This window comes from Chelonus insularis, unplaced genomic scaffold (assembly GCF_013357705.1).
Source record: "Chelonus insularis isolate UGA/USDA-ARS -01 unplaced genomic scaffold, ASM1335770v1 contig_355_pilon, whole genome shotgun sequence".
NCBI classification, from domain to species: Eukaryota; Metazoa; Arthropoda; class Insecta; order Hymenoptera; family Braconidae; genus Chelonus; species Chelonus insularis.
In genome coordinates, this window is record NW_023276520.1 from 321,966 (window position 1) to 336,216 (window position 14,251).

At 30.7% G+C, this 14,251-nt stretch overlaps 4 protein-coding genes across 5 annotated transcripts; 2 read left to right on the top strand and 2 right to left on the bottom strand.

Annotated features, from left to right (window-relative positions):
• Positions 1 to 358: 358 nt before the first annotated feature.
• Positions 359 to 4,218, bottom strand: SMC2 (structural maintenance of chromosomes 2). Its single transcript, XM_035083133.1, has 2 exons — positions 3,896 to 4,218; positions 359 to 3,804 (listed from the first exon to the last, which is right to left on the bottom strand). Exons 1-2 carry the CDS (start codon positions 4,061 to 4,063, stop codon positions 424 to 426), a joined length of 3,549 nt encoding a protein of 1,182 aa, XP_034939024.1. The 5' UTR covers positions 4,064 to 4,218; the 3' UTR covers positions 359 to 423.
• A 162-nt stretch (positions 4,219 to 4,380) lies between these two features.
• On the top strand, positions 4,381 to 6,526 carry LOC118066769 (ribosomal L1 domain-containing protein CG13096-like). The gene is made up of 3 exons (XM_035083083.1): positions 4,381 to 5,438; positions 5,533 to 6,098; positions 6,181 to 6,526. Exons 1-3 carry the CDS (start codon positions 4,528 to 4,530, stop codon positions 6,435 to 6,437), a joined length of 1,734 nt encoding a protein of 577 aa, XP_034938974.1. The 5' UTR covers positions 4,381 to 4,527; the 3' UTR covers positions 6,438 to 6,526.
• A 173-nt stretch (positions 6,527 to 6,699) lies between these two features.
• LOC118066765 (arginine-glutamic acid dipeptide repeats protein) lies at positions 6,700 to 11,623 on the bottom strand. The gene is made up of 9 exons (XM_035083075.1): positions 11,139 to 11,623; positions 9,502 to 10,709; positions 9,298 to 9,406; positions 8,195 to 8,382; positions 7,766 to 8,103; positions 7,356 to 7,680; positions 7,189 to 7,273; positions 6,984 to 7,113; positions 6,700 to 6,904 (listed from the first exon to the last, which is right to left on the bottom strand). The coding sequence occupies exons 1-9, from the start codon at positions 11,360 to 11,362 to the stop codon at positions 6,878 to 6,880; spliced, it is 2,634 nt and encodes an 877-aa protein (XP_034938966.1). The 5' UTR covers positions 11,363 to 11,623; the 3' UTR covers positions 6,700 to 6,877.
• On the top strand, positions 10,819 to 13,786 carry LOC118066773 (dynein regulatory complex protein 10-like). 2 transcript variants are annotated; one of them, XM_035083088.1, is made up of 7 exons: positions 10,819 to 11,104; positions 11,956 to 12,193; positions 12,260 to 12,563; positions 12,676 to 12,805; positions 12,882 to 13,031; positions 13,135 to 13,264; positions 13,331 to 13,786. In XM_035083088.1, the coding sequence occupies exons 2-7, from the start codon at positions 12,191 to 12,193 to the stop codon at positions 13,523 to 13,525; spliced, it is 912 nt and encodes a 303-aa protein (XP_034938979.1). In that variant the 5' UTR covers positions 10,819 to 11,104; positions 11,956 to 12,190; the 3' UTR covers positions 13,526 to 13,786. The 2 variants fall into 2 exon arrangements, with proteins under 2 accessions (XP_034938979.1, XP_034938980.1); XM_035083089.1 differs by lacking the exons at positions 10,819 to 11,104; positions 11,956 to 12,193 and having other exon boundaries at positions 12,235 to 12,563.
• The last annotated feature ends 465 nt before the right edge of the window (positions 13,787 to 14,251 follow it).

The window sequence follows — 14,251 nt, forward strand, 5'->3', positions numbered from 1 at the left end:
ATTATATTTAATTTATGAAAATAATATGAAATAGAAAAAATTAAATTGTCTTTTGGGTAGAGCCCGACCTTTGAATAATTATCAAAATATTAGTTACAAAAAGATATTTAAGTCATTACAACCAGGCTGCTAATTATCCAATTAATTCTCTTATCAAATATAAAACCAAACTGAAACATTTAATTATATTGTGATATCTAGTTTTAAATATATAACATAATATTAATAATGTAAGAATTATATCTTTTCAAATGTGTTTAAGAAAACCGAGTAATTTAAAGCTTAATAAATAAAATATTTTTCCATTATAAATCATCATTTATTCATTTAAAAGTATAAAATTATTTTTCTTGTATTTTTTTTTTTGTAAATCAAAAATATTTCTTAATAATAATTACTCAATTAAATACTTAAACTTTCACTTTATTTTCGATGATCATGTTTATTTTTCACTTTTTCTGCTCTTGAAACTGTTGACATTCCATCTACGAATTGAGTAGTGAATAAAACATTCGCATTATCAAACATTCCATCTTTGAGAGATACAATAATAAATTGTGAATGTCTAAAATGTCTTTTAAGCATTGTTCCAATGTTTTGAGTATGTGATAGATCCAGAGCAGCATCAACTTCGTCAAGAATATAAAGAGGAGCAGGTTTAAATAATAACATTGCTAAAATAAGTGATAACGCAACTAGAGATCTTTGACCTCCAGATAATTCACCAAGAGATTCTTTCCAAACTCCAGAGAATCCAACTTTTACTTCTAACCCATCGAGAACATTCTTAGTGTCAGTTGTTTGGAGTTTAGCATTAGCTCCAGGCAAAAGACTACTAAATATCGAGTCGAAATCTCGGTTAACTTGTTCCCAAGCTTGAACTAAAACTTCTTTTTTTTTCTCTTCTAAACGAGCAATAGTATCTAATATTTTTTTCTTATCAGCTAAAACAATATTCTTCTTTTTTACAATATCGTTATAACGTTCCTCTTCTTTAGTTAATAAATTCATTGCACGAGCATTCACGTTTCGACTTAATTCATCTCTAAGAGCTTCTGCACGTATTTTTTTCTGCATCATCTGAGCAGGATCATGTTTCTGGAAATCGTATCTTCCATTTGGTTCTCCGAAGTAAGCTTCATCTTCTTCAATCCATGGATGTTTACGAATTAATTCTTTTACTCTTTGTTTACATTCAGCTGCACTGTTTGTTATCGTATTGACTTCATGATTAAGCTTTTTAATATCTAGTTCAAACTCGGTTCTCTGTTTTGCTATTTCTTCTTTCCTTTGTATAAATTTCTGAATTTCTTTATTTTGTTGATTAATCAAATTCTTGTGAGTCTTCAAGTTTTCTTGCAACTGACATATATATTCTTGTGAAGCTATCAATTGTTCCTCATAACTCTTATCTTTTTCTTCTAAACTTTTTAACTTTTCAAGAGCTTTTTCTAGTTGTTCTTTACCAGCTTCAATAGATTTTTTCAACTCTTTTATCTCTAAATCTAATGTTTCTGCACTATGTTCATATTTTTGCCACTCCTTTCTACTATTTTCTGCTTTTTTCTGTAACACCTTCAGCTGATTTTCTATATTTTTTAATTGCTTGTCTCGAATATTCGCTGAATCTTTTAATTGACTTTCTAACTCTTTAGATCGTTTTGTATTCTCTTTTTCAGTATTTTTTGCAGCTGTCATCTTTTCTTCATCTTCTCGAATCTTTTGTTGCAAAGAGTTAATTTCTTCTTGTAACTTGTGGTAAGTTGTTTGCTCCAATTTCTGCTTCAACAAATTTACTTCATGAGTTTTCAAGTCAAATTGTTGTTTGACAGCTGAATATCTTTCAGCAGTTTTAGCAACTTGTGATATTTGTCTTTCAATCGTTTTCAATTCTTCTTCTTTATGTTTTAATTCATTTTGTAATGATTTATAAGCATCTATTAGCAGTAAAATCGAACCAGTCTTTGATGCAGCACCACCAGACAATACTCCTGATGGATCACAAGTATCTCCTTCAAGAGTAACACATCTTTTCATTATTCTTTCATGGAATGCTACTTGTTTAGCAATATTGATATCCTTACAAATCAAAGTTTGTCCAAAAATCCATTTCATTGCTGGGCTTACATTCTCATTATATTCAATAAAAGACAAGGCAGTTTGAACGTTTTCTTTTCCAACTAAATTTTGAGCTAATTGTAGAGTTGAATTGTCTATAGTTTTTCCAGAAATTTTATTAAGTGGAATGAATGTAACTCGTTGTTGGAGTTGTCCTTTTTTAAGCAAAGCTTTACCTATTGTTTCTGAATCCACAACAACATTATATAATCTGTCACCTGCTGCAACATCCAGAGCATATGCAGCTTTTTTGTCTTTCAAATTAAACTGAGTACAGGCTAACCCTTTTACAGAATTTCTATCAAAGTTTGGTGTTGGATCCTGATATTCGAATCGCAATCGAGGATACTTCATAACAAAAGATTCTATTTTATCTTGAAGAACCTGAATTTCTTCTACTAAAGTTCTTTTTGTTTGTTGAAGCCTTTGTAAAGTACCATCTTCATAATTAATATTTTTCATTTGGTTCTCTAAAATATTTAACTGCTTTTTCTTTTCTTCTAAATCTCTATTGTCTTTTCTGTAATCATTATCAGTCATTTGAGCTTCTTTTTGTTTTTTCTTTAATAAATCACGATTATGATTTAATGCCATTTCACATTGTTTGATTTCAGTTTGTGCTTGAGATACTAAATGTTTTACATTAATTAACTGTTGCTCCAAAGTAGCATTTTCTCCAGTATCACTTTCTAACAAACCAGCACTGATTTTTTGTAATTTTTCTTGAGCTGCTACAACAGCAGCTGCATCCTGTTGTTCAGTTTCTTTCAATTTGTCAAATTTTCCTCCAACATTTTGAAGTTCTGTTTCTTTTTGCTCCAACATTTTTTCATCTTCTGTGATATTTATTTTGAGTTGATCAATATTTTTCTTTTCTGCTTTAATACTCTCCCTATTACTATTCGATTCAGCAGACATTTTATTTTCTTTCTTCTCAGCAGCCTTTATTTCTTGCTCAAGTTGTTCTAATCTATCTTGTTTTTCAGCATGCAACTTTGTCTTCATTTCTTCTATCTTTGTATCAATAGAAGCAATCTCTTCTTTGCCAGCTTCAATTGCTGCATTTTTCTCTGAAATTTCATTTTTCACCTTCTCAACATTTGCTGTAGCTTTCTCACTATTTTTTAATGCTGAAACATAATCCCAAGCTACGACAATTTTCACATAGTGCTCCAATTCACGTTGAACTTTTTGATACTCAATATATTGAGCTTTGTCTTCTTTCAGCTTGGCCAATTTTGGAGCAATATCTTCTTCAAGAATGGAGTTGATCTCTTGCAATCGATTATTTTTCTTTTCAATGGTTTTTATTGCTACTTCTTTCTTTTCTTCGAACATTCTAGTGCCTGCCGCTTCTTCAATCATAGATAAAATTTCCAATGGCTTCATATTTAGTACTTTAGTGATTCTTCCTTGCATAATTAAGAAGTGAGGATTATTGACATTTAGTTGGACTGAACAAAACATATCTTGGACTCTTTTATTGGTGACACTTGTGCCATTGATAAAATATTTATTCTTTCCATTTATGACTATTTGTCGAGTAACAGTTATTTCTTCAGAACTTTCATACCCTATAGGTGATGTTGATTTATCAGTATTATCAAAAGTGATTGTAACACTTGCCTTTTTTATTCCAGCTTGTCCTGATTTGTAGACCAGTTCTTGGAGTGATGTTGCTCGTACCTGACATTCAAAGTAAAAAAAGATAGGTTATAGTCATGGAAAATTAAATAAAAATAATCATTGTTAATAAATTTAATTGAATGAATATTACTTGTCCAAGAGCTGAAATGCCCAAAACAAAACATATTCCATCCAAAATATTTGATTTTCCACTGCCATTTAAACCGGTGATAGCGTTGAATTCTCTATCAAAGCCGTTTATTTCTGCTCTCTTCCCATAGGATTTGAATCCATCTAAAACTAGAGACTTGACATACATTTTGCATATCTTTGTTGATATTTTAAAAATACTAAAAATTCTCAACGTAGGTCACAGTTTAAAATAACACTAATTTACAAATTTAAGAAAACAGAAACTGTAAACAACCGCCAAAACAGTGATTATCACAATTACAAACAATTTTAGTTGAGCTGAGCAACGGAAATTTTTGAATTTGTCTAAAATGTTGATAATAAAGACTGTATTATCGAATGAAGGTAAAATCGATTTTTTTAAAATTGCTGGTAAAATAGTGTTTCTACATTATTTACAGTCACATCGTGATTTCCGGTCAAATTAAGGACATCATTTCCTGTCAATGTTTTTGTATAACGCGTTGTTTATGCCACATTGGTTACGTACGATTAAAAAACACGTGTGCCGGTGATTTATTTTGTAAACAATTATTAAAATATTTCATAAATTATTTTGATAGAAAATAATACAAACATTGTGATAAAAAGATGAAAAATCCAAAAGCAAAAGGTAATCTTCAAAAGAAAATGGTGAAAGAGCGTCCAAAAAAATCATTGAAAATTCTCGATGCAATAGAAAAGTGTGAAAAAAATTCGGATACTTCTGTAAAGATCAAAAATGAGAATGAAAAAGAATCTAAAAATAAAGCTTCATATGAAAATCTAAACGATTTATTGAAAGCAGTTAAAAAGGAGTCCAAGTTAACCTCCAAAAAGACTGAAAAGCCCAAGAAAACAGATACTGTTGAGCATGTGAAAGAAAAATCGATTAAGAAGGAAATAACTAATGAAAAGGAAGATAAATGTACGTTAGATAAAGAAAATATGATTAAATCTAAGAAAAATAAACGAAAGAATCTGGCATCTGATCCTGTAGAGATGTCTGTAAAGAAAAAAGTAAAAAAAGTTGGAGAAAACCAATCCCAAAAATCCAAGGACAATAAAAAAGTTGATCAACTACATGAAGTCAAAGCAGAAGTAATTAGTAAAGCTATAGAAGACAAATCTCAAAAATCAAAGAATAATAAAGAAGTTAAACAACTACATAAAGTAAAAGCAAAAGTAATGAAGGGAGTTGTAGAAGACAAATCTCCAAAGTCTAAGGATAATGAAGAAGTTAAAGAAGTACAAGAAGTTAAGAAAAAAATAAATAAAATAAAAACTGAAAATAAAGAAAAAAAAACAAAAGTGAAAAATGCAAAAAATAAAACAGCAGAGGAGGCTATAGGAAACTTGGAGCTTAATAAAATGAATGTCGAAAAGGCTGTTGATGTAATTTTTCAGCTTGCTCAAAAAGAGAAACAAGAAAAAAAGTCATTACTACCTTTTGAAGGAAATTCTATCTTCCTACAAATTAATTGTATTAAAATTCCTAAAGTTCCTCGTAGAAAAGTACGAATGTAAGTTATACCACTAATTTAATTTAATTTATTTTTTTTTTACTTTTATTCTTGATTCATACAAACATCTAATATTCTAAATTACCTTTTTCAGGCTTTTACCCAATGTAATGATGAGTTCAACCGATGAAGTAGCATTATTCGTTCCAGATTTAGAAAGAGGACGACGAAAAGACCATGAAAAAACCGTCGAGCATTGGGAAACAATTTTACGAGAAAAAGGAGTAACAAATATCAATGCAATTATTCCAATGAACCAAGTTAAAAATGAATATAATCAATATGAAATGCGAAGAAAACTTGCTCGATTATATGACTTTTTCCTAGTTGATGGGAGAATTGCTGGACATATGACTCATCTATTAGGAAAGAGTTTTACACGGCTTTCAACCCCTCCAGTTCCCATTAGACTACATCGAGAAAATTTGAAAGAAGAAATAGATAAAGCTCTGAAGAAAACAACTCTAGAAATTCATGGTCTTGGCCCTTGTCATACTGTTAAAGTAGCAACTCTTTCTATGCCACAGAAAAAAGTTGTTAAAAATGTTTTGGCTATTTGTGAGCAATTGAAAGAAAAATATCCTGGAGGATTTGATAATATTCGATCGATTTTAATTAAAACTAAAAGCAGCTTGGGTATTCCTGTTTATTATTCAATCAGTAAGCAGCTTTTATGGAATTCGATTAAAATATTTTGTAAAATTATTTGGTTTGCTAATTTTAGAATTATTAATATTTTCAGAACATAAGAATGAGGTTCCAGTGCCAATAGTCAAACCCAAGAGACCTAAAGCATTTACTGTTGTCGAGGGAGAACTTACAACATTAGAGAGTGATGTTAAAGTGTCTGTTACACCATCTGGACGAGTTACAGTTGTTCCAATGGATGAAGAAAAAGAAACAGAATCGTTGAAAACTATTGAAAAAAAACCTATTAAAAGTACAGAAGGAAAACCTGTTAAACAGAAAAAAATTAAAATTAAATCAGAAAAACAGTAAATTGTGATTTAACGTAATTATATATGTATATAATTTGTACATATTACAATATTTCAACATGGATGTTCTTCAATTAAAATTCATTCTTACCTTTGTCACAAATTCAAAAATATTTTTTACTTTTAACAATTCTTCATTAAAAAAATAAGGAAAATAAACGCATTGTTTATTTAATGAGGTAAAAGATAAATAAATATGCTTAAATATATTTCTTTGAAGAATATTAAACATTGAGCATATAAACAAATGTATTTTTATTGATAGATATATTTACTAGCATTCATATCAACAATAATTATCATGTCATGTTCATTAAACATGTGCTTTAATTAAATATACAAAATAATATTGTCTCTTTTTTGTCTTTATAGAAAAAATTTTACTTGGGATGTTGGTGTTCTTTTATAATTAATGGCCACATATTTTGATTAATTGTTGAATTAGTAATAAGGCCTTCTTGGATTATTCTATAAAAATAAATAAACATTAATAACTGATTGACTAATAATATATATTTAAAAAAAATAATATTTAGAAACAACAAACCAAAGGATTTGGCCTGAATCGATAGGCAAGCATCATTCTTTTCCTATAGGCATCAAATTCATCGTCATCTCTCGATATATTATCAGGTCTTTCTGTTCCTAAACCGGCACTATCCAGTCTTGTAGTTGCTCTAAATAAATAATTTAAATGTTTACTTATTCAGTGACCAAAGGGCATTTATTTCTGCTAAGAAAGTAATACTTACTTGTTTACAGGCTCAGTGCGACCACTACCTTCACTTCCGAGACCCTGACCTTCACTCCATCCAAGCTTTTGTAACATTTGAAAACCTTGAGAGATAAAACAATAAATTATTGTTTATTATATTCAAAATAGATTGAATAAATATTGTGATATAAATATTAAACAAACCTATATTATCTTCTTTGAGTTTGTACTCTTTATAATCACTAAGATCTGGCTCTTTTCCTTGCTTGAGAGCATTATATTGCTCCATAAATTTATTAAGCTCATCAGGAGGTAAAAAGTCTCCAATATGATGTTTTCCTTCAGCTTGAGCTGTCAACTCTTCAGCCCACATCTGAGTTGCTTCCATTTCTGCTGACCTTAGCTTGTGTTCCCATGTACCACCTTCAACTTCTTCATCACTATCATATTCATATTTATGCTTTCCCTGTGCTTCTAAACGTTTCACTTCTTCTCTTTTCTTCAAAAGATTTTGATATAATAAATTTATCTGCAAATAATTATATCACTTATAAATTTATTCACTGAAATATACTATTTAATAATAATAAATAACACTGAATGTTATAATTTACTTTATAATGATCTTCAGCCTTTTTCCACTGTTCTTCATTAAGATCCAAAGTACCAAAGGTCTGTCTTGCATATTGAATCAACGCAGGGTCACTTCGAGATATTTTAGTCAACATTGGATTCTTTCCTTTGGCATTTTGCATCTTTGGTGTTAACAACAACGACCCTTGACCATGTTGTACCGGTAAAGTGATAGGTGGTGGACGAATTTGTGGATTCACATTTGGCAATCCAGGTTGTAAAGTCGGCCCGGGAATAGTAACTTTATTATCGGGTTCACTCCACCGACTTCGTCTTTTTCGCTTTCGTTCTTCTTTACTATCTTCTTTAGAATTATTATCTAACCAGAAAAAAAGAGACTAGGTTAATGACTTTTTCATCTTCAGACATAAATATTAAAAATGCACCAAAAATATAGATCAATAGCGTACCACTTAGAGAGATATGTTTATTAGACGTCTTTTCAACATCTTCATTATCACTAAGAGCTTCTTCAGGACAGTAAGGTTCAGCGCCACTGCTTCGTTTGTTGTTTTCTTTTTCCGCTTTCTCAGCACGAAACTTGGCCACCAATCCCCTGTACTGCAGGTACGCTGCACTTTGCTTTTGGTGCAGAAACCTTGATTAAAACAATACTTAAAACTCTGTCAAGAAAGATTAACGCCTAATTTTTCATACCAATGTTATTATTTTTATCGATAAAGGATCATTTGATTTACAACTCATTATTTTATAAAAACTCATCAATATATCTTAAATTCAATTAATATCTTACGGAGCATACGAATAAAAGAAAGTTAAGTGCCAAAAAAATGTTAGTTCAGACTTTAGTAAAACGACAATATAAATTATTAAATACTAATTTTCTTGCAATGAATAATATTCATGTATCAACCTACACTGTGTGATAAGTAATAGATAAACCGTTTCTCATATGAACAAGCACTAATTATTTTATCATTTAATTTAACTAATGATAATCATATGAAATCTACATTAATGATCACTATCAACTTAATTAACATCTAAAAGTATAATTTTTCACTTTTAGCATAAAAATGTACAAGCTTACATGAAATGAAATACATATGTATGTGCAAGTGATATTTATAATGCAATAATGTTAAAAATAGTTTTTAATAACATGAAGAGCATTTATGAATGACTAAAAAAGTTTTTATTCAAGTCAGCATGCCATTAAAAATACTTAATAAATACAGGAAATACAATTGGATATTAAGGGATAATGTCCAATGCATATTAAAAGTATGATGACGAATAAACCTTACAATTTCAGTATTGGAGAGCTGGATAGAATCTCCTTTTACGTAATTGTCATTATCTGATCATAAAACTAATATGTGCATAGGTGTTAGAAATGCAAATATTAGAAGGCTTAAATATTTTCTTAAATCAGTTAAATAGTAAATATTAGTTAATATTAATAATGATTAATTAATTAATTAAATGCAAAAATAGCATAAAATGGAATAAGAATGTCATGCAATAAGGAGTTAGTGAGGACAGTAGTTACCATAGCTTAGGATCTTGAGCATTCTTCTCGCGTACTTCTTGTTCAATTGCATCACCACAATCTGCGACGATTCGTGCTAATTGTTCGGCTTCTACAAGACCACTAGGAGCTAAAATAAAGCGTCAAACGGGTTAAAGGATATCCAGATAATTGTTATTATGATTAAATTCTTAAAAAACTGTTAAATTTTATTTTTTTAATTACCTGATGGATCAGTAGATGATGATAAATTAGTTGGAGGTCTGACTGGTGGTGGTATTTGAACATTAGGCCTGACAACTGGCATCTGTATTTGATTCTGAATTGGATATGTGGTAGGTAGAAGATGCGTTGAAGGTGCTGGATTTTGAATGATTGAAGGTGGCGGTACATTAGGTGGAGGAATATTAAGATTCGGAGGAGGAACAGAATTAATAGTCGAGCTATGAACAGGTGGTGGTGCTGACATAATAATTGGTGAAATAACTGGAGGCGGTGGAACGTTAGGAACACTTGCAACTGTCACAACTATTGCTTGGTTTGCATTCATTTGTAACATATTAGGTGGCATTTGATTTATAGGAGGTAGTAAATTTGGTGGCCGGACATTTGTTGATGGAATACTTGGCGGTTGGAGAGTATTTAGAGTTGGAATATTACATGGCGGTGGAATGATGTGTTGAGATGATGTTGAAGAGGGGCATGGATGTGGCTGGATATTTTGCATCGGAACGTTTTGAGAAATAGATATGTTAGGCGGCGGTACATTAGTATTAATTGGCGGAGGCGGCGGTGGTCGAATAAGATGAGGTGGAGGTACAGCCATCCGAGGAGTTGATGGATGAGTTTCTAAATTAGAATAATTCTCATTCTTGACAGAAGACACTCCATGTACATTTGGACGATTTGGTGGGGGAACATTTCTTAGGTTTGGAGGTGGTGTGCTGGTCATTTGCATCACAGCCTGAGGTATAAGAGAAGGAATAGAAGAAGATTGATTTACGGGTTGAGGCGGACAAGATTGTTGCGGTTGTTGTTGATTAAATTGTGACCTAGAGCCGTTGGATGCTTGATGATACCGTCGGGAATCAGGACTAGGAGAGGATTTATGTCTCGGTGGAGATGGACTGGAAGATGAACTACGATGTCTATCAGAGCTTTTTCCCCATCTTGAATCATTTCTTCTTCTATCTCTTCTATCCCAATCTCTACTTTTTTCTCCATTCCATCGCCTTTCTCTTGAGCTTTCATAATTTTTATCACTTCTATCTTCTTTCCTATCTTCTTTCTTTATCTCCTCAGTCTTGGCTTGTGCAGCTTCTTGCTTCGGCATATTTTTGCTACTCGAAATCTTTTTGAATTGATCCAAGAAACTGCCATCATTAGCAAATAAATTAATTGTAGGCGCAGTAGTTGGCTTCTCATCTTCTCTCCTATAAATAAATACATGCAATCTGTTGACCTCTATTTAATATAGGACAATTTCGGCAGCTAGACTTAGACAAATAAATTTTATCTAACATTTGATGTACAAAATTATTTCTTCACGTCATTTAGAATAATAGTCTCAAGTCACGTAACTTTAAATTGTTAATACAATGTTTGAGCTTCTACTTCCTCATAAAAATTCAAATACATTTAAATGACAATTTGTACTAGCATTAAACGGATTCAAATCCATAATTTTTTACCTGTATTATTGTGTACACGTGTGATACTTATTGATTAAGGTTATTCGATTGTGTATTACATTACAACAACCGCGTGATGAGTAGATTTAATACGAAAAAAGTAAAATAGCTTGAATTCAAGAATGAAATAAAATATGGTAATGAATAATTCAATTGAAATAGTTTACTTACTTAGTTGAAGTAACTTTAGTAACTGTAGAAGGCAATGTATTTGATGAGCCAGTTTTTTTTGTACTTTCAACAGCTTGTTTGGCCTTCATTTCTTGCATTTTAGCCTGAATTTCCAATTTTTTTTGTTGAATAATTTGTTCTTGCTTCGACATCTGTGCAAATCGTTCATTTCGTGATGTTTTCGATACAAATGGATCAGAACCTTTGACACCGCGATACGCCATGTTTATTATTCTTAAAATTTTTTTACTGAATACAATCAACTACGCCACATCCGACAAATGTGATCAGTCAGCTCGCGATTCACTTCTGTCACGGAGGTGCACATTCTCGTGACATTATCATCGTCATCATACTCGTTCACTAAAGTGTATCAGCTTTGGAATATTTGCTCGTCACTAATTTGCTACCTTATTACTAAAGACCTTAACAAGCAAATGAGCATCACTGACGTGCATCGACGTCGTCACCGACGTATTTGCGGTAGCTGCCGGGCTCATATCATCACGTGATGTTACGCATGCGCGTATACTTTCGAATTATTCTGCGTGCTTAGCGCGGCGCATCGATATTCCTCGAATACAGCTTAAATTTAGTTTTATTTTTACTTACTCATATACCTTTGTTTCCCAACATAATAGTTAAAGTCGACCTCTTGATCGACCAATTTGTCGCCTATCTAAAACTGCACCATATTATTTTTAAAACTCCCATTGCTTCTTATAACCTCCAAAAATCTCTCAAATGTTTATAGCCTCAAATTTGACATAAACAATATAAACAAATCAACTGAAAGTTTATTGTATGAATATTTTAGAACATAAAAAAGATGATAAAGGAAACTGTAAAATCTGGGAAAATTTATTGTTTTCTATTCTGAAATGCGTAACTTTAATAAAATATAGCAGACAGCTGAACATTTCTCCTCTAAATTTAAATCCAAGTGTCAAAAATATGAAAGTTAGCAAGCTTGAAATTTGCAGTATATAAACTTTGTTTGATCGTTAAACTATTACTGAAGTCAACTTCATGACTTTCAAAGTACTTTATTGATGGTGAGTCATATACAACCGAAATAAGCTGTATGAAGTGACAAATCTCTTCAGTGTTGCTTATTATAGTTTCAGTTGTTATATTCTTCAATTAACAAGCTAACAATGGAATACGAAACTTCAATAGAACGTGTATGTCAGTTTTTTATAGAACTGTCAGAAAATGTTAGAAAGTTATCACTGGTTTCAGAAATTATTGATTTTTACAAGGGAAAAAAATCTAATACCCTCGAGACTTTGATAAGAATGCTAGATCAAATGACTCCTGTTATTGAGAAACAAATGGACACTTTTCTAGAAGAAAAATTAGAGTATACACCTAATTTAGCAAGTATTCTTGTAAATACAAAAAAAGCTGAAGTGGAAGTTAAGAGTGAGCTTAAAAAAAATATTTTTTTTTTCTCAATAATTATAGCAGAACTTAGAAAGAACGAAAACATTAAAATGAAGGATGTTTGTTTTTATAATATTTCTTTTCTTTTTAGATTTGCAACCGATATTGAAAATAGAACAAATTGAACATAACAAATCTGCCAATGTACATATTAAAAAGCAGTCTGACGAAGAAGAAATTCTCTTAGAGACGATTGAAACTATTCAAGAACAGGAAACTAAGTAGAGTATTTATAAATTTTTAATGAACAAAAATTGATGTTGAAGTAGAGAGTGAGATGAACGATTTAAATTATAGGCAAAAATCAAAGTCTCCAGTTGAAAATATCATTAAATGTATACTTGATGCTGAAAGAAAAATAGAGGTAGAATTGGATTTGATAGAAGCTCAATATAAGGTACTTCGAGAAATAAATAAAGCTCGAGAAAAAGATTTATTCACTGCCAAGTATGTAGAATTATATAATATGTATGAATAGATTAAAACATATAACTTTTAGAAAAATGAGTGTTGATGGCATTTGAATGTTTTCAGTTATTTAATATTTCAGGAAAAGAAGCGAGAGAGAGTACTTGGGAATGTTGGAAAAATATGACGAAGATGTTGGAAGCTTTTATCGAACAATGAAATCATTATCTCAAGAGTCTACTTTGTTAGACGCAAAGTTAAAAAATCTTGAGGTATGAATTTTTGTTCATTTATTGCAAGTTTATTTATTTTATTTCTGAAATATTGAAACTCTGCAGGATAAAATGACAGTTCAAGAAATAATATACGAAGAATTAAGAACTGAACGAGAAACAGAACTGATCAAAGCTTTTACCAGAGACTTGGATAATTTCAAGAGAAATAGGGCTGCCAGAATTATTCAGAACTCGTGGAGAAAATATTTAGAAAAATTGGCGCTGAGAAAAAAGAAAAAATCTAAGAAAAAGAGATAAAAAATGTTCTTATGATAAGGTCACGACAAACATTAAATATGTATATTAATTTATTACTATAATAAGTACTTCAACGTCATCAAAGAATTTTTATAATTTGATTTAAATGTCAGGAAACTTATGTTATTTATCATCAATTAATTACAAAACGCAGTCAGAAATTAAAAAATTAGTCTCTTTGCCTTTTTAATTGTTGCTTATTTTTATATACTTTAAGTAGCAACTTCTTTTTAATGAAATATATTGTAATTTGACATAATATCAAAGCATCAAGACTTAGCATAAATAGAATTGAATGATAAATCTAGCAAAAAAGCAATCTGAGAGTCGTGACTATAACTCGGACTACTTAGATACGGTCAGTGATCATTCATCGTAGTAAATTTATGTTCAATTAAGTGGATAATATTATCCGTATACTTCGATGACACTGCGTCGATAGTATATTACTTTTATTTCAATTTACGTCATCAACTATGACTTATTTCCATTTATCATGTATTTCATGTTACAGGTAATGTGTAGGTGATCACCAATAGCAACTTTTTTTAACAACTAATCGCAATTAATTCGCTTGATGGTTTGGATTGCTCCGAAAATTGATGAATTGCAGTCCAGTGATGGCTCCCAGACCGAATATTTTTTCTATATATTTTCGGGAGTTTGTTTGTATTTATTTAGATTTATTGGAATACAGGCATGAGAAAAGTGTGTCTGCCAAATGCA

Excerpts from the sequence above, each read along its gene's own strand:
- SMC2 (XM_035083133.1), bottom strand. The coding sequence starts at position 4,063 with ATGTATGTCAAGTCTCTAGTTTTAGATGGATTCAAATCCTATGGGAAG. Across the intron at positions 3,805-3,895 it reads GCATTTCAGCTCTTGGACAA|GTACGAGCAACATCACTCCA; the intron begins GTAATATTCATT and ends TTTGAATGTCAG.
- LOC118066769 (XM_035083083.1), top strand. The coding sequence starts at position 4,528 with ATGAAAAATCCAAAAGCAAAAGGTAATCTTCAAAAGAAAATGGTGAAA. Across the intron at positions 5,439-5,532 it reads CCTCGTAGAAAAGTACGAAT|GCTTTTACCCAATGTAATGA; the intron begins GTAAGTTATACC and ends TACCTTTTTCAG. Across the intron at positions 6,099-6,180 it reads TCCTGTTTATTATTCAATCA|AACATAAGAATGAGGTTCCA; the intron begins GTAAGCAGCTTT and ends TAATATTTTCAG.
- LOC118066765 (XM_035083075.1), bottom strand. The coding sequence starts at position 11,362 with ATGGCGTATCGCGGTGTCAAAGGTTCTGATCCATTTGTATCGAAAACA. Across the intron at positions 10,710-11,138 it reads ACTAAAGTTACTTCAACTAA|GAGAGAAGATGAGAAGCCAA; the intron begins GTAAGTAAACTA and ends ATTTATTTATAG. Across the intron at positions 6,905-6,983 it reads GATTCAGGCCAAATCCTTTG|AATAATCCAAGAAGGCCTTA; the intron begins GTTTGTTGTTTC and ends TTATTTTTATAG.
- LOC118066773 (XM_035083088.1), top strand. Across the intron at positions 12,564-12,675 it reads AGCTGAAGTGGAAGTTAAGA|ATTTGCAACCGATATTGAAA; the intron begins GTGAGCTTAAAA and ends TTTTCTTTTTAG. Across the intron at positions 13,265-13,330 it reads CAAAGTTAAAAAATCTTGAG|GATAAAATGACAGTTCAAGA; the intron begins GTATGAATTTTT and ends GAAACTCTGCAG.